Here is a 25,352-nt window from a genome sequence, read left to right on the forward strand (position 1 = left end):
AGGGTCTCACTAAGTCATCCAGCTGGCCTTGAGCTCCCTCTGTAGCCCACACGGGCTTTGAACTTGCAGCCCACCCTGCCTGAGCTTCCTAAATTGCCAGGATTATAGGCCTGCACCACCAAAGCCCTGTTTAAATACTTTAATAAATACAGAGATTTCTGCTCTGCAGGGAACAACAAGCAAGGTGCATGAGGAAAGGTATGGCTTTTGCCTCCAGGCCTCTGTCATCATACAGTTCGGGATGCTCAAACCTGCTGGAGTCTGGCTCAGCTTCCTCTAGAAACAGGGTGTCTACAAGACCCATGAGTCTTATTCCTAGTTGAAAGCATCTAGCATCTCACTCCCACCCTGACTCCTTCCTTTTGCCTCCGGGAAGCAGGACTGACCGTCCCAACTCACCGTCCTGAAGAATAGCTGTACCAAGTCTCGGTGCTCCCTGCTGCTGGCATTTCGGAAGGATTCTGAATACTGGATGTTTGCTATCCGGACTTCACCGGCAAGTTTCCGGGCCACTGCAGGATGGAGCATGCATTAGGTCACAGACTGTCATTTCAGTGTCCCTGTTGACTGCATGAAGGGATAGCGACCTGCTGACCACAGGCACGGCCCACCAGGCTCCAAAGGATGTGAGACAGCGAACAGCGGGCCTCCCTTGAGGCTTCCCTGTGAGTCAGGCAGTGGCTAGCAGACCAGGACAGTTGAGAGGAAGCAGGCACCAAGAGGCAACCAGACTCATAGTGTAAACCTGGACATCACAGCCTCTGCTCAGAGCCCATGCCTCATCGGAGGCCTTGTTTAGGCAGCGCCTTTCCTACCCCCATACTCGCGTCTCTGTGGTCTAACTTTGGCCCAACCCATTCTCTGTGAGTGTCTGCTCTCTGGAGTGTCTAGGAGCATATGGAACATGAGCATAGTCTGGAATGTTCCCCAGTCAAGTCCTGGCTTCTGACACAGCAACTTCCTGAATGTCTGTAGCATGCCTGCTTCATGTAAGGGGTCTGGAGCATCAGATGAAAGTGACTTCAAGGCCACCTCCCGAGAGAATCTCACTCAGTCCTAAGACAAACTGTAAAGCCAGCCCACTTTGAATTCCTGATGAGCCTCAAACCTCGTGTCCCTGGAGGCCATTGCTGTCATTGAACCCAAAGGCCAGAACCATGCCCAATGTTGCACGCAATTTGATGTAAGAGACATAGAGGCATGATAGAACATGCAGACACAGGACTTGTCTGAAGGTGCAGGGCCACACATCCATGTACGGCCCCTCCCTTCCAGAGTGAGGGAGACCTTCAGGGGTCTCCTGGCTTGGCTCAGACTCAGGGGTTTCCCTGCTGGGCCACCCAAACATGAGCTGTTCTTACTACACCCCAATAGAACATCTTAGGCATCACCCAAGGAATGTACCCCCAACCTGGGAGACACAGCCCCCAGTGTGCGGGAAGCTCCCTGCGATGTGAAGGCTTCTTACAGAATCACACACAGAGAAAGCCATGTGCTGGGAAAACATGTCAGAAGTAATGAGGAGAAAAGGGGGATTTTATCTGGCTGTGTAAATGTGGGGAGGACTGTCTCCCCTGTAATGGGGTCCCTGTATTCGATTCTGTCACCATTGCTAGGGGCCCCTGTATCATTATTCGATTCTGCCACCATCACTCACAAGGAGAGCCAGGTACTTCTGTGTTGAGAAGGGGATGGACACCCAGCAGCCCACAGGCAGGCCTTCCTCTGTTCAGTCTTTCATGCTTATCTGTTTGGCCCCTTCTGGGTAATTGGTGACACATGTTCCCAGAGATCCTTACCTGTCCGCACTCTCAGCTGTCTTCTGGCACCTTCTTTCCCACACACCTTAGCCACAATCTCTATCAGGTGCAAAGCTCCAGGCTCTAGCCCTGACAATGTCACATTATTGTCCTGGGTCTCCATAGTCACGGCGGGTCCCCGAGGAGAGACCAAAGTGAGGTAGAAGGTAGGGGAGAAGCTGATGTCCGCTGACCACTCCAGGGAGAAGCCGGTACTGGTCATGTTGGAGACGGTGACCTTTCCAATGGGTCCAGGAACTGGGAAGTGGGACATACATGTGGATGTGAAAACTGATCCGAATACATTGAGGGACAGAAAAAGAGCTTCCCAGAATCTAACACTTATCAACGGAGAGGTGACACCTGCCAATGATGCAGATTGTCGTGACCACCCACAGACCGTGACCCTTGTATGCAGGACGTTATAGGGCTCTTGGTTTGACTTTTTAGCAGAAGTCACGTGTCTTAGACAACAGAAAATGGTTCCTGGGATATTTTGTCCCAGTGGAGATGGTTCAGACTCAGCCCTGGGGGCCTAGGCGGCCTCAAACCACTCCTCTTCTGCTGGTTCTGGGTGGTTCCTCCACAAGGTGGTCCACTCTAACTCTATGCTGATGTCTTAGGGGCAATCACTGGCACTTCTGGCTCAAGATTCCCTCTGACATGGAAGTCCGTGACTCCTGTGAGACAACCCTGGCACACATGTGGGTGGGCACAGAGGAAACAATGGAGGAGGGCACCCTTGACAGTGGCTCAGCCTGGGCAAATTCCACAGTGGCACCAGCCCTGCAAGCTGACAAAACAGAGCTGTCCCCGCTAGGTCTCTATGAGCCCCGGTCTATTTGCTGGTTGGAAGGGTCACTCATTCCTGGGTGTCCCCAAGACTCGGTGACAAGCTAAACCCTTTGTGTATGGCATGGATCAGCTGAGGGTTGTAGTAGAGCCGTGAGGTATAGACAGCCAGAGTGTGGGTACTGAAGGCTGGATGGACAGACTTCCAGGGTATAGACAGCTGGAGTGTGGGTACTGAAGGCTGGAAGGACAGACTTCTAGGGTGCATGACCACTGGAGACCCAGTGTGACTGGGGTGGGGAAGAACCGAGGTTCAACAGGGTCAGCATAGAAAGTTGGGGTTTGGGAAGCTGAGGTGCATTAGCAAGGGCTGAGGGTACTGTGCTGCTGGGGATTATGGGACTGTTGGGGTATCCAAACTGCAGGGGATTGCCCCGGTGCTAGATGGGATACATACTCCCTAGAGTACCCCCCTCCCAGGCCATCTTCTGCCTCAGCTGCGAAAAGCCAGGGGTTCTTCGGAAGTAAGAAGGAGAAGGCGAGGGACAGAAAGGGAGGTTCTCTCTCTAACCACCGGCCACAGAGGGCCACCCTGCTCTATGCCTGGGTCCATGTATGTTTGAGATGAGAAACGACACTCTACATTGCTGCCAAGCCTGACACCAGGGCTCACACAGGCTGAGGTTTCCACTAGGGTTCCTGCCCCCTGATGACTTACCACAGGCAGGGGACCCTGGAGCCACAGGGGTTGAAGTCGATGTCAGGCTCGGGAAGAAGGAAGGGCGAGGGTCTTCATTCTGCAGTCTTGTGGAGTTCAGAGGAGGTGTCTCCCAAGTGGGACTGGGGTGCCATGCAACATAGCCCGTGGGTGAAGCAGTCACAGGGAGAGGGCCTACGGTGAGGTTTTCCTGTCGCCCTCTGGTGGCATTCAGTGGGACAACTGTGGTCTTCGGAAGGGAACTGTGGGTTGGCTCTGGAGTCCTGGGAAAGGAACTTGTCCAACTGCTGGAACTTCCGGGGCTCGTTCCCAGGCTCGGGGCCGTGCTGGGCAGCTCCACATCTTGCCCTGTACTATTCATATCCTGCCTGGCTGTGCTGCTATTGCCTCTCTTAGATGGAGGCCCCGGGGTCCAGGCTTGACTTCTTGTTGGGGTGCTCCTCGGGTGCCTGGGACTGGGTGAAAAGGTGAGGGTCTCTGGACCAAGGCTTGTTATTCCCACGCTGACAGCTGGGGCTGAGATCTTTGTTGTTACAGACTGTCCACCTCCTGTGGGGGTCACCATGTCACCTGCAGAATACATCCATGGTCAGATTCCAGAAACAGTTAGTGAGACCATCAAAGTCTCCTCACAGCAAGAGCTTTCCCTAGAGAAGGGCGTTGTTTGGCAAAAGATGACTCCCTGGGTGAGCCTGGAGACAGGACTCAGCAGTGAAGAACACTCCTCCTCTCCCAGGCGACACAAGTTCAGTTCCCAGATTCAACAGGCATCTCACAGTGCCCACTACCTCTCCGCTCTAGGGAATCTGATGCCCTCTTGTGGCCTCTGCAGGCAACTGCACTAGTGAACACCCACCTGCATACACAAGCATACAGATGCATAATTAAAAGTAAACCTGAAAGGGGGGGCAGGTTCGGTCATAGTTATATGCACTTGAAATCCCAGCTCTGGGGAAGCAGAGGCAGGAGGATACCTGGGCTCAGTAACCAGCCAGTCTAACCTTTCCTGTGAGTTTCAGATCCCGGTGAGACCTTGTCGTGGCATACACACCTCTAATCCTAGCACAAAGTGTATGGCTCCATAGGAATGACAATCAAGGTTGACATTTGGCCTCCACGAACACATGCACTTACTTGTATGAATGCCCCACACACACGTGTACACACATGAGAGAGAGAGACAGAGAGACAGACAGACAGATGGAGACAGAGGAGGAGGAAAAGAAGAACACCTCCTCTGCCCCAGCCTGCTCGCAATGCAGACATGACTAATCAGACAGAGTATCTGATATCTGTAAGAGCAGACGTGACTAATCGGGTACAGCATCAGAGATCTGCAAGTAGCTGCCTCCTGCTTCTTAGCTCAGCTCCCACCCCTGCTGAAGGACTTGGGAGGTAGAAATGTGGTAGGACTAGGACTCAGGAGCCCCCCTAGGAGGGCCCTTTTCTAGCACACCTGGTTTCTCCATCTTGAAGTCTCTCCATCTTGAAGTCTTGAAGAGAAGACTCCACCCTCCTGAGGACATTTCACGACTCCTTGGAACTGGGGTACTCTGTTTACGTGGGCTCTTATACCCGTTTATAAAATAATCTACTCCAACTAGATTTTACAGCTGCCATGGGATAAAGAGCCACAGAACCCATGCTGCATCTGCTCTTAGGTACCTTTATCATCACATTAATTTCTTCTGAATAAAAACAAAGCAGAAGTGCTACCATGGCCCTAAGCACTACGCCTGTCAATGCTGGCCCTCCCACCCCAGGCCTTAGAGCACCGCCTAGACACACACCCTCGCAGACCCGGCCAGCCCGGGAGGGGTTGGCATCCCTGGCTGTGAGGCACTGGCACGTGTAGGAGCCCTCCAGGTTGATGCAGCGGGCGGCTGGGTGGCAGTCATGCTCGGAGCTGTGCGCACACTCGTCCCAGTCTGCGGGGAGAGGAGGCAGAGTCAGTGAGAAAGGGGCCAGACTTGTCAGGAAACAGAAGGGCGGCAGAGGACAGAGAACTGCTGGGCACTGACAGGCCCAAGTCTGTTAGACGCTCAGGGTCAGCGTTTGCTTGCTTTGGTTTGCCCCGCAACCAGGCAAAATGAGTTAACGCCAGGCCTGATGGAGCAGATTCACAGGTGAGCAGATGACTGACAGATATTATAGTGCTATGTCCTAACCACCGGGCACAGGGATCCCCATTCGCTCCCTGCCCCTCCCCCACAGACCCCAAGCCCCCTTTTGTTCTGTGTGCTGGACCCGTGATAGCAGAAGGCATCATTCAGAAGGAATGAGCCCACTTCAGGAAGAGCCTCAGGCCCTGGCCCTCGGTTCTCGTAGAGGATTCTGGGTTATGGTTTATGCTTTCTTATTCGCCTTTCAGGTGAAGGGAAGATGGGCTTACCCTGCTGTTACCAGGGCTACTTGGGAGCTGGTGGGATGCCCTACCTTGCACTAGCGTCCCCTGCTGGTCAACTTGGAACACGGTACTTCCAGAGAGTTGCGGGAGCATGGGCATCAGCGTGGAGACGCCCACTGGAAACTCGGGATCTTGCAGGGTGAGTCTAAGTGTCACTACCAGGCTGCCTGCCTGCAGGGACGCAATCTGCAGCCGCAGCTTCCCTTGTCTGTACATGTCAAAAATGACTTGGGGGAAGGAGTTTTCCACCTAACCAGGAGACACAGCAGCCTAATGGTTAGCAGACATGCCTTCCCAGCCATGGGGCCCGCCCAGCTCTCTCCCTGGGACAGGGACACCTACCACACCCACTACAACCCAGGCCTCAGGTACATGTGGACAGTCCACCCAACTGCCCTGGAAGCAAGCACAAGTGTGAAGGGAATGTGTGCGTGTGGGCGAAATGCAGAGACTGACGGCTTGATGGATGGACTGACTGACAAGGAGGGGCTACCAATAAACAGTACCCAGTACTTGGGGCTATGCCCTCCTTACGGGGGCAGACATCAGTCTAACCCCCCACCCCCGCACACACACTGCTAATCATTCCATGAGCACTGGGATTAGTTTTTTTGCAAGGAGGGGAACCAGAAACAAACAAACAAACAAATTAGCTTTCTAAGAACCCTCAAGAGCTGCTCCTGGGGACCAGGCAGGAGGATCACTTCTAATTCAAGGTCAGCCTGAGATAGATGTGATTTCTCAGCCAGCTTGAGATACCGATGAGACCCAGTCTTTCAAAAAATAAAATGAAAAAGAGCTGGCATCCCTAGAGGCAGATATCAACCCCATCCCCAACCCCACCCCAGAAGTCTGGCCACCCTGCAAATAGAAGACCCCAGGTTCTTTTGTTCTAGACTCTTTCCAGGGAGCTTGGTGTGCAGAGCAGCCTGGAGCCCTCAGGGCAGCGGGTTTTCTTTGGAACAAACGCTAGCCCCTTCTACCATCCGACAGAGCCAACGAACATAGCCTCCCCTCTGGGATACAACTTAGTGTCTAAGAGATCTGGGCTCCTCAAGTCAGGGGTTGCTCTGCTGAGTTATGTCCCCCTTCCCTGCTTCGTGGACACACAGGTAGGCATCATGCTGGGCACTTGGGGGAAGGGGCAAGATGGGGAACCAGTCTTATATGATTCTCGGGTCACCTGCTGTGCTGTGACAGGCACTCTGTCACTGACCCAGGAACCTCACGTCTTCTGCCAGCATCTGCAACACTCGATCAAGCTAGGCTGTGATTCTTCCAAAGGGGTAAAAACCTGGACCCCGGACAGCTGGAGAAGCCGGCTCTCTCCCTAGCCCAGATATGCTAGACAGCAAACACTGGCTCTGCTCCCAGACTTGGCACCAGTGTCCCCTGCCAGCCACAGGGGGCAACAGAGGCTAAGATTAGTGGCGGAGTCTGTTCTCAGGAAGCTACTATGAAGCCACACAGGGTAAGTCTGCACCCCAAAGCAGAGTCTTACACAGCGAGTTCAGCCCTACGATCAAGGTGCTTATTTGACGGAGGATTGCTATCCATAAGGGGCTGTGGTTGGCAGGTGTGACCCTCCCTCAGGCTGTTACAAGACATATGACTTTGCTCAGCCACAGGAAGGAACCAAGTTGTTGATGTGTATGTGCACATGTGTAAATGCATATACATGGGCGTGCATGTATGTGCACATGTGAGCACGTGTAGCGCATGTATATCACATGTGTCCACATGTATGTACATGTGAGTGTGTGCATGCGCTGTGTGTGTGTACGTGCATGCATATGTGTATTTGTGCAACCTTGTTCCAAGGACTTGAGGGCAGGCCCATGGCTTGTTTGCTCTCCTGCTACCTCATGAAACAGCTGCCGAGAAAAGTTCCAGAATTCCTCACTGCTGCAGTTGAGAATCTGCTCTGTCAGGTTACGGTTCACGATCCGTATTATGATTTGGAAAACCCGGGCATCTGAGACAGAAGTGACACAAATCAGCCAAAACCCTGACAGGGAAGTCACATGCTGGGGCAAAGGTATACCTAGGTAGTAGAATGCTTGTCTGGCATACACACTGCCTGGTTCCATCACCAGCACCATGTGCACAAAAACAGTCACAAGATTTTCTGTCCACGTTTCCCTTAAAGCCTCTCATTTGACAGGTACACAAAATAAATTGAGACATCAAGTTTAGACCAAGATGCTCTAACTGGAGAAATTGGTACAGGAAACGGTAATGCTGATGCCTGCCCTAGAGTGAAAGGCTCGGTCAGTATCAGATGCTCTCTCAGAGCTGGGACAGGGACACTGACTGCCCACACAGGGTCTGTATGTAGGATCTGGGTTTCATAGAGGGTCCCAAGGCCCTCTCAGCTATCCTTCCCTGGAGAGGGGAAATGTGCTGAGTAGCAGGCCTGGCCAAGTCCTTGAGTTCAATCTCTCCCCAGGCCCCCCACATTAGAATGATGCTGGCCCCAGTTTGCTTGACTCTTCCAGGTTCCAGCACTGAAAGTCCCGCCTCTTTGTATCCGGCGGACTGATAGGATTGGTCCACAGCCATAAGGTTGCCTCTCTGTTAGACAATGGATAAAAGCCTCAGCTTGGAGGCTGGGGACCTGTGTGTCTGAGAGTAAACTCAGTGTGCACAGACATCGGGGTGGGCTCTACTGCAGCCCAGCATGATTCTTGACTGTTGGCAGCAAGGCACAGACTATCTCCAACTGGTTCTACCAGGGACAGAGAGCCTAGGCCCACAGGCCAGGGTCAACCCAAGAGATCCCATGTGCATGTCACACTGAGGCCACTGAAACGTTGTCAAGGCTGGAGGGAGGCTCCTATCCCGGAGGAGGCATTCCTCCCGTGGGACACCTGAAACTTCCACACATGCTGTTTGCTCCGCATGCGCTCCTGGGATCAACCTAAGTCACTGTAGGAAGAAGGGCAGATTTTGCAATGACAGTGAGCCTGACCCCGGCCTACAGTGTTGTTCCCCATCTGTGTAGGGGAACAACAGACCTGAGAACCTAGGACCTCAAAGTTTCAGAGACTCCCCTGCTTCGCACCACAGCCTCAGAACTAACGGAACCATTTCACTGCCTTGCCTAGTCCGGTGAGGTCTGTATGTTTCCATGACCAGGGAGAGCCGGGTGGACCCCCTGTGAGGAGCTGTCATCCAGTGTTGGAGGCCAAAGCATATGCCCGTGTCCTCTGTCCCTACTGACACAGGTCAGGTGGATGCTCAGGGCTACAGGAAATAGGATGTATTCCTGTTTCGTCTAGACACCACTGAGCTGCCCAGCCCTGATTGCAGGAGGCTGGTTGGAGAGTCTCATAAGAGTCTGTGTGACTGGATGCCTGTGTTGCACCATCTGTGGGCACATCCTTTATACGACCACATCCGTGTACATCAGGCTACTAACAGGCAGGTCTCACAGAGCCTGTGAGTCAACAAGCAAGGAACCCATGTAAGCATTGTGTACCGTTGGTCCAGTGTGGGCCAGAGAGTTGGAGGACAAACTAAGCAGAGGCAGTCACACCCTACCCCCTGCATGCAGGAAGGCTCATGTGACATTCTGGGTCCCCAGAACTCTGGGACCGAAAGGCCCAGTCAAGGAAGCATGACTTTCAGACTAGTGCCTTACCTGTCTTGACAGCCAGTGTGGCTGAGACATTGGCCCCGCACCCCTGGTAGCTGGTCCTCACTCCGTACAGTACTCCAGCCTCCAGCCCAGGCACGGTCAGAGTCTGGCTCCTCGTCCAGATGCTTCTGAGAATTTCTCTGCCTTTGAACACTTGGACATGGAAAGTGTGGTTCTGAGTGGAATTCAAACTCCAGGACACGTAAAAACTGTTGCTGGTGACGTCAAGTGCCATGAAGTCTCGGATTGGAGGGCAATCTAGGAAGAAATACACTTGGGCCTTAGATAGGAGGCAGCCCAGTTTCAACACCACCCCCTGCTTATCCATCAAGGAGGCCAATGTGCAGAACAATACTTGCTCATCAGTAAGTAACTCACTTATTAGCTTAGAAAGTTATTAATGTATTAATATTATAAATTATTATCATAAATACTATGTTACAATAATATTTTATAATACTATAAATTATAGATATTATAAATATAATAAATTAATTATTAGCTAAGTAACTTATTGACTTAGTAAGTTAAAAACAATTAACTTACTAAGTTAAAAAAAACTAAGGTGGAGGGCTAGAAAGATGGCTCAGTAGATAAAGTGATTGCTTCAAAAGTGTGAGTGAGGACCAGATTCCCAGAACTCATGTAAATGCCTGGTAGCCATGGTAACTGCCTGTAATTCCAGTACGTACATTAGTGGGGTTAGGAGATCGCCACCTCTCACCTGGAGCGAGCTGGCTAATGAATCTAGACTAATCATATTGACAATCTCTGACCCAAGTGAGAGACTCCCGCCTCAAAGGATGAAGTGGAGAGCAATTGAGAAAGACTCCTAATGTTAAACCTGGACCTCCGTGTGTGAATGCACACATGTGTATGTGCACACGCACACACATATAAATACAAGCACATATGTACACACACTACACATGTATATAGACACTAAGATGAGTAACAAGGGTTGGGAGAGACTGAGGAAGTCAGGTGATGTCAATGCCTGGCCTCCACATGCACCCACACACAGGAGTTAGAAAAGTTTTGGGGACCATGACACATGACAGAAAGGTGTCTATAGTGAAGGCCATTGTGCTGTGCACGACCAGGCTGTGCCTGTAAATACAACCTCAACATGCATTCCCACGCCACGGCCATGTCACCTGCCTGTGCACTGATCCTTGGCCATTGCCCTGGATGTTGGGCTGGGTTTCCTCTACAGCACACAATCCCAAACTCGGAGGGAGGCAGGGTCAGTCAGATCCCCATGGATCAATAGCCAGGTCTGCTTGAAAGAGCACTGGGTTCAGTGAGAGATACTGTGTCCAAAGTGGGGGGAAACAGCTGAAGAATGGCACCCAAGGCTGTCCTCTGGATTCTGTACACAAGTGCATGTGTGCCCTACACACACATAAATATACACGCATCTGCATACATGCATATGAAAAAGGGTTTAAAGGATATTTGCTTCTTAATGGTGTGAGAATTATGTCTTTCCAACACACATGGCTGTTTCCTCGAGTCAAGATCAGCATAGAGGCCAGTCCATATTCCCATCTCTTCCTTGACTGCCAAGATTCCCGCAGTCAAGTGTGGTGTGCAGTCACGGTTCTCCAACACAGCCCTCTGCCTCCTCCTTCCACCCAGCAGTAACTGCCCTTTGTCCTACTAATTCTTTGCTTCCCATGAAGAATTCTTAGAGTCCCCTCGAGATGGTGGGCTTAAGTCACCAGAAGCTGCCTGGAGATGTTTGTGTGGCTCCATCTCTGACACGTAACCTGGAGGGATTCCCAGTTGTCCCCATTCAACCACCCTTCACCCACAGTGGTGGCAATTTCCCACAGCTTGAGGCTGATTAACCCAGTGTTGCCATTGGCACACAGGACACAAATTCACATCCGCCTCTGTGCCCAAGAGGCACAGGGAAGTGTCCAGGTCAACACCGCCTGCATTGTGGCAATCATGGAAACAGGGCTGCATTGACACTCCATTCTATGAGCTCGTAAGGGGCCTCCATGACATGCGTGTCACCTCCCGTCCAAGCCGCTCATGACTGTTAGGAGGTTTTCCCCTCCGACTTCTATGTGTGCCAGTCCAGTGAGTCCTCACCTCCACCTCAGATAAGACGTCCTTCTATGGCCCCACTTTACAGAAGATAGAACCAGAGCCTAGGAAGGTCAAAGCAAAACAAAACTGCCTAATTCCAGGGATAGGGTTCGCTTGCTCTGCTCTGAAACTATCCATCCCCAGGAGGAGAATGCCTGATGACCCTGAGAGGTGCAGGTCCAAAGCCCCAGGGCTCTTACGTAGAAAAGGTGTCTTTGCTTGCGGGTGTGGCTAAGGCCAGGCTGGCCCTAAACGCAACCATAGGTGTCTTCATAAGAGAAGGTCAGAGGGACAGGGGAGTTAACACACCAAGACAGGAGGTCACGTGAGGGCAGAATGGAGAAAGAACCAAAGGCACTGACTTCAGAGGCTAGAGAAGCAACCATAAGCCAGGGGGTGCTGGCAGCCATCAGATAGGACAGGCAAGGAACAAGGTGTCCACCAGAGCTCCACAGGGTCTTCAGCCCAATCAACCCTTCTTTTGGCCTAGTGATGCCTGTTTTGAGTTTGTGGCCTCCTGGACTATGAAAGGACACATTCCCATGGGGTTAGGGTTAGGATTAGGGTTAGAAACTTGTGAGAGAGGCCTTTGAGCGCCGCAAATGAACAAGCTGAGCATTCAGTTCCAGTCGAATCAATTTGATGGATTCAACCAAAGACTCTGAGTATTGAAATCAAAATCAAAGCCAACCTTCCTCTGTGGGACTTCCTTGAGGTGTTTTCAAATGAAACTATTCTTTCCTCCTCACCCTTTCTTCCCCCAGAGACTTGGTTTCATTCTCCACTAACTAGAATGCCCTCCTATGGTCACTCTGAGACTAGGAAACAACAGCAATGGATTGATGTTTCCCATGATCTGATGGTGTGGGGATCTTTGTCCTACGACTTAGGAGACATCACCACCATCATGAGAACACCTGTGCCCACCTGAAAGATCTGATCTGATTACTGGCCTTCATGGAAGAAAGGGACGGTGAAGGTCATTAGACCCTGAGAGACCAGCCACCTCCTCCTCCAGTCCTGCTCCTAGCTGTGTGAGGTCTCAACAGGTGCTAGAGAGTGGAATGCTAACTAAATGGGGGATTACATCTAAGCAGGTATGGGGGAGGCACCATCCATGCTGGTATAGCCCTTGTCATTGACGTGGCTGTTTGGGAGGCAATCCATGCTAGGCTTGATGGAACCTTCTCTCTGGTCTGTGGTTGGAGTCTTATCTCAGGTGGCAGACACCTGTTCACACAGCAAAGTGCTACAGAGACCCTGATCTTCTGAAATCTAGGCCAAAAATCTTGCTCTGGGGCTGTCCTCATCCTGTGGCTGGGGACAGAATCCCAGAACTTGTAGTCCTTTGGAGAAGTTCATCAGCGTCACCAGGGCTATGGGCCTGGGCTCTTGTCCCTTCCAGGCTGCTCCAACCCATTCCCTCGGATCTGGAGGAACAGTGGGATGCCAGTCTTCATGAGATCTCTCTGCCAAACTCGTCCCCTTCCCCTTGAATCCAGCAGCTTGAGCCCTAAGCCTTGTGGAGTAGGAAGCACTGTTGACTCATTGTTGACTTTGATTCAATCAAAGACTCTGAGTATTGAAATCGAGCTCGAATGGAAGCCACAAGTGTTGCCTCGGGGAACATGACTTTCTATTCCCTGCCAGCTCTGCTCATCTCTGCAGCTGGCACCCCTGTTCCACCGGACCACAAGTCTAGGTGCCAGCTGAGAAACTGGCAGGCACCAGCTGGGCACGAAGATAGCATGGGAAGGGCTCAGGCCTTCCTCAAAGCAGGACGCATTCTTGGAACAGCAAGGGCGAGCGAACCGTGAGAGATTTCTTTTGGCTGTTATCTTGTGCGAGAATCCATCTGCCCCATCAGCTGGGTGACTGCTTTCACAAGAAAGGCATCTGAAATTTGTGCTGTATTTTCCAGCAACTTGTGTGGCTGAGCTGGTCCAACAGATTGCTCATTTGTGTTAGCTTCTAAATTTAAAATACAAGTGGTCCTCGTAGCAACTTGCAGCTAAATTGGCTCTGACTCTCCAGTCTGGAAGCGCATGCGCATACACACACACACACACACACACACACATACACACACACGCACACACACACACACACGCCTGTTCCACCCTCAGAGAAATGTGACTATGGATAGGCAGTCTTCCCTGGTCATGTCCTCCATCTCAGCCCTTGACCTGAAAGGCTACTAGAACTTTGTTGTGCCAAAGAGCATAGAGCAATTTAGCTGGCGGCATAATCAGCCGCAGAGAGAGCCTAGCGTTAGACCCTTAGTCCAAAGTCACGTGTCTGTGCCATAGCCCGCCTTCCCACTGCAGGGATAGGATTCTTAGCCTGGAGTCCACAGATCAGGAAATCTCTGGCACATGCGGGGCACACACCAAGTTCCCCAGGATGATGATGTATAAAATAGTCACACTGTTCCTCAGACCCTCAAGGTCACATGCTCCCCAGGGAGACAGGGCTTTGTAGGCAGAATGCGTGCAGGCAGAAAGAGTTGTCTGTTTTCATTTTTAATACCAGGAGATCCTGGGAACAGAGCCTCCAAGGGTCTTTATATTGCAAAGATGTACAGTGTGGCCTTGCTATGTCTGACATTTTCTCAAGAGATCCATAACTTGTGAGCCCTAAGGCATGCTCTACTGCCTGTCTGTTACTAGAGTTAAGTGACATGACCTGTCACCTTCCAGGGAAGAAGGGACACAAGGCTGTTTTAACAGCGCATGTGCACATGACATTCCATGGTTTCCTCCACTGAGCAGGGAGGTGGTGGTATGGTCTCAATCTGGTCTGTGAACTTTTCCCACCCAACATCAGGATGCACCTGAGATAAGAATTTTATGCCTGGATTTGAGAGATCTGGGGAGAAAACACCAGGAGAGAAGGTGACCACCGGGAGCCAAAGGAGGCCAGGAGATAACATGACACATCTTAGGAGAAAACATGACAAGCTTAAGGGCGAGGTATACCCAGAATCCAACCTGAATAGCTTTAGAAAGTGGCACAGAGGCTCCATTGTGCAGGGGCGGCAAGAGGTAGCAGGGGACTCTGTGTAAGGGGCAGGAACAGAGCTCCCTTCACTCTGGCTGTGAAGTCCACTCCATTGACTATGTGTATATATGCTGGGACCATACTCTGAAGTGCCTTTAACCTCTCCAGGCACTGATGGGGTCTGGGACCCATGAGAGGGGAGTCCCTACTCCAAAGCTGAGTGCCCATCACAGGATCCCATGGATGGGACGTTCCAGAGAGATAGTCATTTAGTCCAGCCCATAGGATGGCATGGGGGTCTCTGCCCAGGTCTCTAGTCTGTCCCTACACTGCACCAAGATGCACCTTCTAGGCTAAGAGGCCCAAAGGGCTGCAATAACAAAGGGCTGGAAGCAGAGGCAGAGGGAAAACGATGTACGTTAAAGTAAATAGCTCCATTGCTGTCAGGAGATGAGCGCTGAACACAGCAGAAATTTAAGTTCAGACTTTAAAGATGACAATCACATCTCAGAGACTGGATGCTGGATATTAAGGAGAAGTTACCTTGGCTACAAAGGGGCAATGGCAAGGTATGTTATTTTGGATATTAGCATCTCTTATCTCTTAGAGACACACTCTAGTGTGACTATGGTGGAAAAGGTTCGATGCTTATGGGAGATGGGAGGAGAGGCAGGCTGTCAAACCGGGGTGGGAGTGGGAGAGCTGCTGTGGATGTGTGTGTGTGTGTGTGTGTGTGTGCACGCGCGAGCGTGTGTGTGTGTGTGTCTGTGTGTGTGTGTGTGTGTGCATGTGTGTGTGTGTTCAAAGCCCCCTATAGCCTCCTGGCTTTGCCTTTTTGTTGCCCATACAAAGCCAGAGATTAACCCAGCTCATCCCTTAGGGCTTGCTTGCTCCCTCTCTCTCTTCAGAAACTCAGGAATCAGGAACTGTCCTATTCATGAGCCACTGCTCTCCAGGGAGCATCTGAGAGCAGGGCTCTGATCTGGTCCTGGCATTTCCAATGCAGGCTGTGCATTAGCCAGACAGCTGCCATATCAAAGAATAAATGCAAGGGTGACCACCTGCTAGGAGAGCAGACACGGCTGCAGGGACCCAGTAGCCACCCTACACCCCAGGGGGAAAGGGACGAGAAGATTGTACACGCCACTTAGTTTAGACAACATGGTGCTGATGGATTTCCAGGCCCAGATGCCTAATGCTGGTCACCTGGGGCAGGGGGCACAAGTCATCACGAAATGACTGACACAGATAAACAGAAAGTTAAGTTGTGGTGGAATCTAACTATTTCCTGAAGAATGCCACTTTTGCGTGATTCTACATAAATATGGCCTTGGGGTCAGAGCTTTGTGCCTTCACTAGCCTGCCTGTGTGTGTCTGCCTGTAGGCCTGAGGCCTGTGCACTGGCGTACGTTTGAGCCTGCATCCACCTATATGTGGCTTATGTGAGCTGGCGTGTGCCTAAGTGCCTGCTTCTGTCTTCCTGCCCAGTGGCATGAGCGCCAATGAATCAAGTATGTTTTATCTGCCCACAACTTCTCAAATCCTCTTCAACCTCCCAGCCTCCTGTGACCCTTCCCTGCCTCAGGCTTTGGAGCCTAGATCTCACACCCTCCTAGGAGGTTAAAAGGAATAGCTGAGGTCTGTAGGACATCTACTCTAGACATGGCCTTTGTCACTCTCCTGCCATCTGAGGACTCGGTATTACCTTCATCTGTGTGGTTCGGCAGTTGAGTAGGGACACACCGGTAGGAGCCCTCCAGGTTCAGACACTGTTCTTCGCCGGAGCAGGCATGGAGCTCCCTGTGCAAGCACTCGTTCACATCTGCGGAAATGGGAGACAGGTGAGATAACATGGCAGCTACTTCCTCATTCCCCATGATGCTCTGGGGCTGGCCCATCTCTCAGTGGTCATAGCATCATAGACTAAACCAAGGGGACCAGAAGCTTCCTAAGTTAAAGGGGCTCCTCAACATTTCCAGGTGGCCAGGCTCTCACTCTGGGTCTGGCATCCTCCCCTCCAAGGCCCCAGACTGTCTGCCTCTCATAGAGCCACTCTTCCACGACAGGAGAGCAAAGCGAGGTCACGCCATAGCTAAGTATGTTTAAGCATAAGCAGGAAAGCTCACAGTCACTCACAAAAACACCAACCTCTTCTCCTGGAGGAAGATAAGTGTGTGGTTGCTAGTTATTCATCTCCATGCATTTTCTATTTTTTATGCACGTGATTTATGGAAATAAATCAGTTGCACCATGACCACAGGTAACAACAGCCTCCAATCTAGAACCCAACCTTGTCCATGCAAACCTCCCCAAACCATGTAGTGAAAGCCCACGTCTGTAACAGGTTCTAGCTAAGGATGCTCACTGGCCTCCAGGAATGAGCCTGTGACCAGTGACTGAGAGACACTTTCAGAAGGACCAGGTGAGTGCTTTGGTCATGGGCTCCACCCCCAACATGATTGACACCAGAGACAAGGCTGGCCAGGAGCCTAGCTGCTCCTGTCCCCAGTCCCCAGCCCTTTGCTCACATACTAGTGACTGCTACATACCAGTAGCAGGCCTAAGGAACTGAGACAAACATAAAATGTTTTCAAAAACCATTACAAATCCCTGACATAGTTGTTTGGTTTTTTATTAGCCATGGATGTTATAATTTTTTTTTCCTGAAATAAGGGAACATCTAAATTTTGAGTTCTTCATGTGTTATCTGTAGCTTGCAGTGTAGTGGACCATAGGCAGGTGATGGGCTGCTAGGGAGGAGGGAAGGGATTGGAAGAGACATTGTATGTGTTTGTGTGTGTGTGTGTGTGTGTGTGTGTGTGTGTAGGGGGACACAGGCGCTTATGGAGCAAAATAATTCCCCCAAATCTGCACATGGAAACTTGCACATGTTTAAACTTGATTTGGTCTAGAAGGAGCAGAAGTTGAGTCGAACCACACCCACGTTCTGCAGAGCAATACTTCTGAGCCAGGTGTCTCCCACACCTGAACACAGCCTGCTTGAACCCTGTGTCTAGGACCAGGTTGCTGAGCCAGCTTGGCAGTGTCCCCACGGGGCAGGCCCACCTTGCACCTGGATGCTGACCACTTCATAGACTCGATTCACCACGTCATCCAACATGGCAGAGACATTGGCCACCTTCAAGCGCCGTGGAAGGCCCAGCAGCAGCCATGACACCGTGGTGAAGGTGTCCCTGCCACTAGCGGAGTTCAGGTAGTGTACAGATGCGTTCAGAGGCTGCAAGGCACTGGTGACCTGGAAAACAGAACCAGAGGCTCAGTGGTAGAGGGGCGCCCTGTGTAGGGGGAAGGAGCCAGAAGCATGAGAAGCTGAAACAAATTGTCCACAGGCATACACACACATGCATACGCACCTGTCTCCTGAACAGTAAAGAACAGGTATGGAGCTGGGGTTCTTCTGATCAGTTGGGAGAGTGTTTACCGAGCATGCAGGAAGTCCGGGTTTGATCCCCAGTACCACAGACACTAGGCATAGTGGCACACACCTGGAATTCTAGCACTTGGAAGGTGGAGCCAGGACAAGCAAGTTCAAGGTCATCCTTGACTACCTAGTGAGTTCAAGGCTAGCCTGGGCTACCTGAGATTGTTAAAAAGGAGATGATGAAGAAGAGCAGGACGGGAAGGACAGCCGCTGCAATATCTCTCACGACTGTGACCTTCAGAGAAAACCAGATTGCCCTTGGCTTCTGGAGCACCCCCGCCCCCTGCTGCTGGTAGATCTAGCTCCACCCAAACTCAGATGTGAAGCCCTGGCCTCCAGCCCCAGACATGGTCTCGGTTGGACATAGGTGTGACTAGCTAAGCTGAGGGTGGACCTGGATGTTGTCCTTATCCAAAGGGAGGATCTGAGCTGGGTGCAGTCCCCCTGAGAGGCCGAGAAAGCAAGGTCACTAGGGCTCTGGAGTCTGAGAGCAGCCACAGTAACATAGCGAGACCCCCATCTTGATCAATCAGAAGGAGAAATGTGGACACACGGCTGAACACGCTCAGAGAAAGGACAATGTGAAGAGACTGGGGGACAGATGGCCACACAAGCCAAGAGGAAGGACTTTGAGTCTTTGGGGGTTCTTGACCTCAGAAGGATTACTGCTGATGCCCTGATACAGACTTTCCAGCCCATGGGGCCACAGAGAACCCTTTCTAGTAAGCCATCTATTGGTAGTGACTCTTTGCTGGGGCAACCCCAGGTTGCTTACAAAGTTGTGGCCTCATGACCTGAGTCCCCTCACCTGTAGGAATCTGGCCTCCTACACCTAATGACAAGGACACGGGAATCGAGAGTAAGGAGCAGTCAGTCACTAGAGGGGAGGTCTTCTGCTGTTGTGTCCGATTGTGGGTTTTTTTGTTTTTTTTTAGATTGATCGCTCTTTGTTGTATCTCTTAGGATTCTTACTATTTAACCTACATCTCAGCATCCTCAACCCTATGGAAACCAGGCAAGTTGGCACTGCACACTCTGGCCGCTGTCTCCAAAGCAGGTTTGTAAACAGACCTGCCTCTGTGGGAGCAGAAACCCAGAGCCCTTCCCAGGAGACTGAGTACAACTAACTCAGGAGGCAGGCGAAGACCCGCCCACCCCCACTGGAACCCTTCAGGCAGAGCCCAGGAGCCAGCACCTGCTGCAGCCAGGAGCCTGCCTGGGCAAGTTAGCTCCCTCAGGAGGGAGGCAACCGCAGGGCTAGAGAAATAATGAATGTAAGAGACACCATGCCAGGACCCAGCGTGTCAGGGACGGCTGCAAACAAGTGCCTTACAGGCTAATTTGCTAGTTCTGTCACTGTTAGGACCTGGTCACCCAAGAGTCAAGTGGTGGAGTGCATCTGTGAGCGAGCTTCCTAGTGAGGCTAACTGAGTGGGGAAGACCCAAACCTGAATGTGCGTGGCACCATCCCAGGGACTGCATCTACAAACTGTGAGCCTTGAGTCGCTCAGGCAGGCATTCGGTCACAGGTATTGTTTAAATCCCAGCTGCCATCTCTCACAGAATTATGATAATTAACATTGAGTGGATGGTTATCTGTGGCACAGAGAGGGGAAATAATTTATCCAAGGTCACACACACAGCAGGTGCCAGATTGGGGTTTGTACCCTGGTGGCCTGTCTGCAGAGCTGTGTTCCTAGTGGCCAGTTGGGCAGCCCCTTAACAAACCAAGAACAAACAGGGGTCGCTCTAGCCGTGGGCATCAGGGAACTCCTGAGCAGAGGGGAGGTTGCAGAAGACCCCAAGGGCAGCGTCACTTCCCAGTGACCAGGGCAAGGTAAGCGTGCCCTGTCTGTTCCAGGCTACCTGGCTGGCAGGGGTAGTAGCTAAGGGCAGATGTTATTCTTATTTTCATACCCTTGGAGCGTTATCTGTTATCTGTGGGCCCTAAAGGTACAGAATGGAAATCATCTGCCTTTGCTGGGCTCATTACACTGTGATGAGCAAGCAGCAGGGTGGCAAACCCTACTGGGCCACTCCTCTCCACAATTGGTTATCAGAGCAGGCTGTTGTTTAAGGGCACAGCAGGAGGGCAGAAGGATCTACTATCCTAGCATTCCCAAGTCTGGGACAAGGCTGGCATAGAGAGACAACATGACTGGAAATAGCTGTGGCATGTCTGTAGGTGTGGCCACCATGCAGGGGAGTCTAAAAGAGTGTGGCTTTGACCCCAGGGGACAGTAGGTCCTGCCTGGAGATGTTTGATTATCACACTGGGGATGCTCCTGGCCCAAACAAACAGATCAGGATTTTACAAAGTGAGAATGAGGACTTCAGGGTTTGGGGGCTGAGCGGCCAAGGCCACACTGACAAACACCCTTTTCATCTTCTCAGCTGACAGTCTCAAGAAGAAGAATTTCCCCATCCCACATACCAAGTGTGACTTCAGATACACATGCCAAGACTCACACGAATCACACCCTGATCTCAACCACTCCCCTGTGTGTCTCTCTGGTTTGTTGTTGTTGTTGTTTTGAGACAGAGACTCACGCAGCCTAGGCTGACCTTGAACTTGCTACAGGGTTGTGGATGGCCTTGAACTCCTGATCTTTCTACGCCCAATGGGTTGGGGTTACTGGTGAGGCTGACTTACCCTAGTTAAGAGTTCAAGTTTGGTTCAGCATCAGTCATTCAGAACACTTGTGGGATGTCACCCCATCCTATCTGCCCAGGGAGAAACATGACTTTCGTGACTGTCACACTTACCAAAGAGTAAAGCAGGCGTGTGTGGTTCCGGAAGCCAGGGTCCTCTCGTTGTAGGTCCTCAAAGGCCATCTTCACCAGTACAGTCACATTGTACCAGCTCACTGGGATTCTCTCTGAACCTGGAGGGCAGATGCCAGTGAGTTACAGTCCTGGGGGCAGGGCAGGGCCACAAGAGGCCACCGATGGTCAGCAGGCCTGGAAGGCAAGAGACTGTCGTTCTGCATAAAAAACCTGCAGGGGGCTTCCCACTGCTGCTCTCGATCCTCCCTTTCCTGTGACTGCAAAGACCACTGACTCCCACCTGTGAAGTCCTCCCTCTAAGAGAGACCCTTGGAACACAGTTTAGTCTATAGCCTCTGTTATAATGTAATATACAATCAGTACCATCTACCATTGTTTCCTTATGCTGATAGCCACTAACATGGTATGTAATATTCTATGTAACATTGTTTATATTAGATATTCCTTGTTGTCTAGGTGAATAGTGTAAGCACCTGACATTAGAGAGACATATATGACTGACTACATACTAGATGGCTGCTGTCACATGTAGTGCATGTAACACTCATAGATAATTTATTCAGTTACCCTCAGCAATGGTGAACATGGGTTCCAAGACTTCTAGGGGCCACCAAAGTCTACAGATGTTCAAGTCCCCTATGTAACTGAACAAGTCTGAGCTAGAGCTCTGGCTACTCTCCCAGAGAACCTGGGTTTGATTTCTAGTACCCACATGGCTGCTCACAACCATCTGTAACTCTAGTCCCAGGGGATCAAATGCCCTATTCTGGCCTTTGTGGGTATTGCACATGCAAGCAAAACATTAATACACATAAAAAATTAAATGAACAAAATTTTAAAAATACTTAAAGTGGACACATGTTTGCATGTAAGCACACTCCCTCCCAGACATGCTAATTATCTTTGGATGGCTGATAGTGCTTCAAACATTGCAAATGCCTGTCAGTCTCTGTATGTGAATTGTTTAGGGAATGATGATTTTTATCAATGTCCTTATAGGTCCAGTGCTGTGGGATAATGCTTTTGCACACTGTAAAGATTTATCACTCATATTGGCTTAATAAAACATTGGTTGGCCAGTGCCTAGGCAGGAAGTATAGGTGGGGTGACCAGACTAGGATAATCCTGGGAAGAGAAAAGGCAGAAATATGCTCACCAGCAAGACACAGAGGAAGCAAGATGAGAATGCCTTACTGAGAAAAGGTACCAAGGCACATGGCTAAACATAGATAAGAATTATGGGCTAAATTAAGTTGTAAGAGCTAGTTAGTAATAAGCCTGAGCAATAGGCCAAACAGTTTATAATTAATGTTAAGCCTCAGAGTAGATATTCAGGAAATGGCAGGTGGAAAAGAAAACTTAGGTTATAAATGACACCCAACATTCAGCAACTACATCCACATAAAACCTGAGAGAGCTTGGGAAAAGACCTCTGTCATGAAACTAGACTCTCAGGAAGCCAAGGAATGAGGTGAAGCTAGCCACCAATGCAGCTACTTTAATCCTAGCCATGCTACTTAGCAGATTAAAGACTCATGAGGTCATAAAAAGATAGATATACACATTAAAGACAGATTCAGATTTAAAAAAACCCTCTAAACAGTTTACAGTGTGTTTAAAAATATACATAGGCTTGGGAGAGAAAAGCAAAGGGATAGAGAAAGTCCTTTAAAAAAAGAAAGAGTTTTAGAAGTCACATAAGATGAAAAATGCATAGAGAATCTAAATATTGTATGTCATTATGTTGTCTTTGAATTGTTTGACTGCTGAGGAAGGAGCAACAGCTGCTAAAAGACATTTGATTATAAATGCTGCTGGATTAAACCAACGTATATATTTTAAACATATCTTGACTTCAAAATTTAAGTCAAAATATATGTTAATTTGGGAAAGAGGTTTTGCTTTTATTTCCATAGGAAATGAGAGGCTGTGGATTCATTCTGGGTTAAGAAAAATCAGGTTTTATTGGGGAGATCTCCATGAACAATCTTCAGGAAGCAGATGGCCCAGATGATCCAGCATCTTAGAGCACCTTTGTTGCAGTTCTCTGAGTTCTGCATCCAGAACAGCTTCAAGGTGACTGGTTGAAGTGATCCAGTCTCACAGAATATTCTAGCCAGGATTTGACCATAATCTTAAATTTTCTCAGGGTCCCCCAAAGATTACCAGCACCCTAAAACAGTAGGAAGCAGCCTAGAAAACTACACCCACATTCCCTAAAAATGGATTGTGGATGCTTGTCTTTGTTTAGAATGTTGGTTATAAGTTGTTATGGATAATGATCAGGTAAAAAACCTAAACAAAGGAGATTAGAGTTAGGGTTCTTGTTTTAAAAGAAAAAAAAATGAGGAAACACTGTGGGATAACGCTTTTGTACATTGTAAAGATTTGTCACTCATATTGGTTTATTAAAATGCTGATTGGCCAGTAGCCAGGCAGGAAGTATAGGCAGGGTGACCAGGCAGAGAATTCTGGGAAGAGGAAAGGTAGAGACACAGTCTCAAGCCAGACACAGAGGAAGCAAGATGAGAATGCCTTACTGAGAAAGGGTACCAAGTCACATAGCTAAACATATATAAGAATTATGGGTTAATTAGCCTGAGCAATAGGCCAAACAGTTTTCATTAATATACGCTTCTGTGTGTTTGAGACTGAATGGCTGTGGAACCAGGTCAGACAGAAGCTTCCATTTACAGTCCAGTACCAGTATGACCACCTCAGGTCTACCTGTATAGAACACTTTGGCAACAAAACATTTTTCAACTATTTTAAATAATTTGGATACAGAACCCTATGGAGAGCCAGCCGCAGTCCAGGAGTATAACTGACATATGGAAGAATTATATTAATCCTTGATATTACATATGCTAATTTTATGAGTATATGCTAATAGGACAATATAGTATATATGGTATATGTGCATACCTGCCTATATTTCCTACCTGGCTACTGGACAATCAGCATTTTATTAAACCAATATGAGTGATAAATCTTTACAGTATACAAGAGCATTATACCACAGCATTTCCCCATTTTTTCTTTTCAAAACAAGAACCCTAAATCTAATCTCCTAAATTGTATTTCTTAAGTGATGAACATTGATCCATCTTTGTCCATAGTACAGCCCCTGGGCAGAGAGAGTATTCCTGACGTGTGGGCACATGTGCCAGACCACCAGCCACTGCTCTGGGCTGTGAGATGTGTGCAGAAAACCAAGCCTACACTTCTTTGGGGGACACAGTTCCAACAAGCCTACTTGCAGTTGCTCAACCTGACAAAGGACCACGGCTCTGCCCCTCACGGCTGCTTTCCCATTCATTTAACTCTCTGGAAGCTCTAGGGACCAGCCACGGGGACAGCTGACCCCCTGCCCTACTCCAGGGAACTGTGGCTGCTAAGCCCCCTGCACCTTTCCCTGGGTCACTGTTTTCCTGAGACCCTCCTCGATGCAGCCCTACCTGTGGGTGCAGGTGCCACACAGCGGCGAGCCCCTGACCAGGAGCAGCACTTCAGAAGTCCGGAGCAGTCAGTGTCCAAGCTGCACGGTGAGCTAGACAACTCTGGTTCTGCCGTTGGGCAGACCCCGGGTCTTGATGCAAACTCTCCGGACCGGTTCAGGGCTGGTGGAATGATACAGATTGACTATATTAGCATTGAAAGCAGGATCAGCTGGTAGAGAGCTTTGCTAACAGGAAGACCTGGGCTCAGTTCCCCAGCACCTGTTAACAATAGGGTGTGGTGGCGCATGCCCAGAAATGCAGTGGTGGTGGTGGTGGGAATCAGAAGTTTAAGGTTACCATCAGCTATATAGGAAGTTGGAAACCATGCTGGAATACACCAGACCCTGTCTTAAATGCAACAAATGGGGCTAGAGAAGTGGTTCAGGGGTTCAGAGTTCTTGCTGTTTTTGCAGAGGACCAACATTCAGTTCCTAGCACCCTCATGGTGGCTCACAGTCACCTGTGACTCCAGCTCCTTCTGACACTCTCTTCTGATTTCTGCAGGCATTCCACACTATGACATACTCATACAGACACACATACACTAAAGTAAAATAAATAAATAAATCTTTTTTTTTAAGCAACAACAGAAACCCATGAAGAGTGCAGTGTAGATGAACTGAGAGAGCCGCACACATCCGTAGTTGATTCTGTGTTGAATATCAGAGGTTCCAAGTGTCCTGGTCAGTTTCTTCAGTGGGGAAGAGGCCTCCTGGCTGGCCTGGTGGGAGGCTTGCTTACACTGGCTCTGACACCATTGCACTTCTTTCCTGTCAAGGCAGGTTCAGGGGAGGTCCCAAGTGCTTCCTGGCCTTTCAAGCCTAAAAAGTCCATTTGCAGGGACCTCCACCTTCTTCTAGGACCAGAGCTACTTCTCTTCCTAATAGCTTACTCATGCATGTGTACACAGAGCAGGCATGTGTACACATGCACACCACAACACTCACACACACACACTCTCACTCTTACACACACATACTCACACTTTCTCACACACACTCAATCTCTCTCTGTCTCTCTCTCTCTGTCTCTCTCTCTCTGTCTCTCTCTCTCTGTCTCTCTCTCTGTCTCTGTCTCTGTCTCTCTCTCTCTCTCTCACACACACACACACACACACACACACACACACACACACACACGTTTACTGAGCACTTGCTAGAAGCCAGA

The 25,352-nt window shown here is 50.0% G+C and overlaps 1 protein-coding gene across 1 annotated transcript in view; it reads right to left on the reverse strand.

Moving 5' to 3' along the window:
* The window catches only part of Umodl1 (uromodulin like 1), a 53,440-nt gene that overhangs the window by 17,334 nt on the left and 10,754 nt on the right, over nucleotides 1-25,352 (reverse strand). The window contains exons 3-13 of the mRNA XM_087897844.1: nucleotides 24,144-24,305; nucleotides 20,665-20,783; nucleotides 17,523-17,712; nucleotides 16,162-16,278; nucleotides 9,360-9,614; nucleotides 7,579-7,691; nucleotides 5,746-5,965; nucleotides 5,100-5,237; nucleotides 3,310-3,879; nucleotides 1,800-2,057; nucleotides 400-512 (exon numbers count right to left, since the gene is read on the reverse strand). Coding sequence (XP_087753970.1) covers nucleotides 400-512; nucleotides 1,800-2,057; nucleotides 3,310-3,879; nucleotides 5,100-5,237; nucleotides 5,746-5,965; nucleotides 7,579-7,691; nucleotides 9,360-9,614; nucleotides 16,162-16,278; nucleotides 17,523-17,712; nucleotides 20,665-20,783; nucleotides 24,144-24,305 — 2,255 coding nt within the window. The remainder of the gene's footprint in view (nucleotides 1-399; nucleotides 513-1,799; nucleotides 2,058-3,309; nucleotides 3,880-5,099; nucleotides 5,238-5,745; nucleotides 5,966-7,578; nucleotides 7,692-9,359; nucleotides 9,615-16,161; nucleotides 16,279-17,522; nucleotides 17,713-20,664; nucleotides 20,784-24,143; nucleotides 24,306-25,352) is intronic.

The sequence above is a fragment of the Myodes glareolus genome, chromosome 18 (genome assembly GCF_982192425.1).
Source record: "Myodes glareolus chromosome 18, mMyoGla1.1, whole genome shotgun sequence".
Lineage (NCBI taxonomy): Eukaryota > Metazoa > Chordata > Mammalia > Rodentia > Cricetidae > Myodes > Myodes glareolus.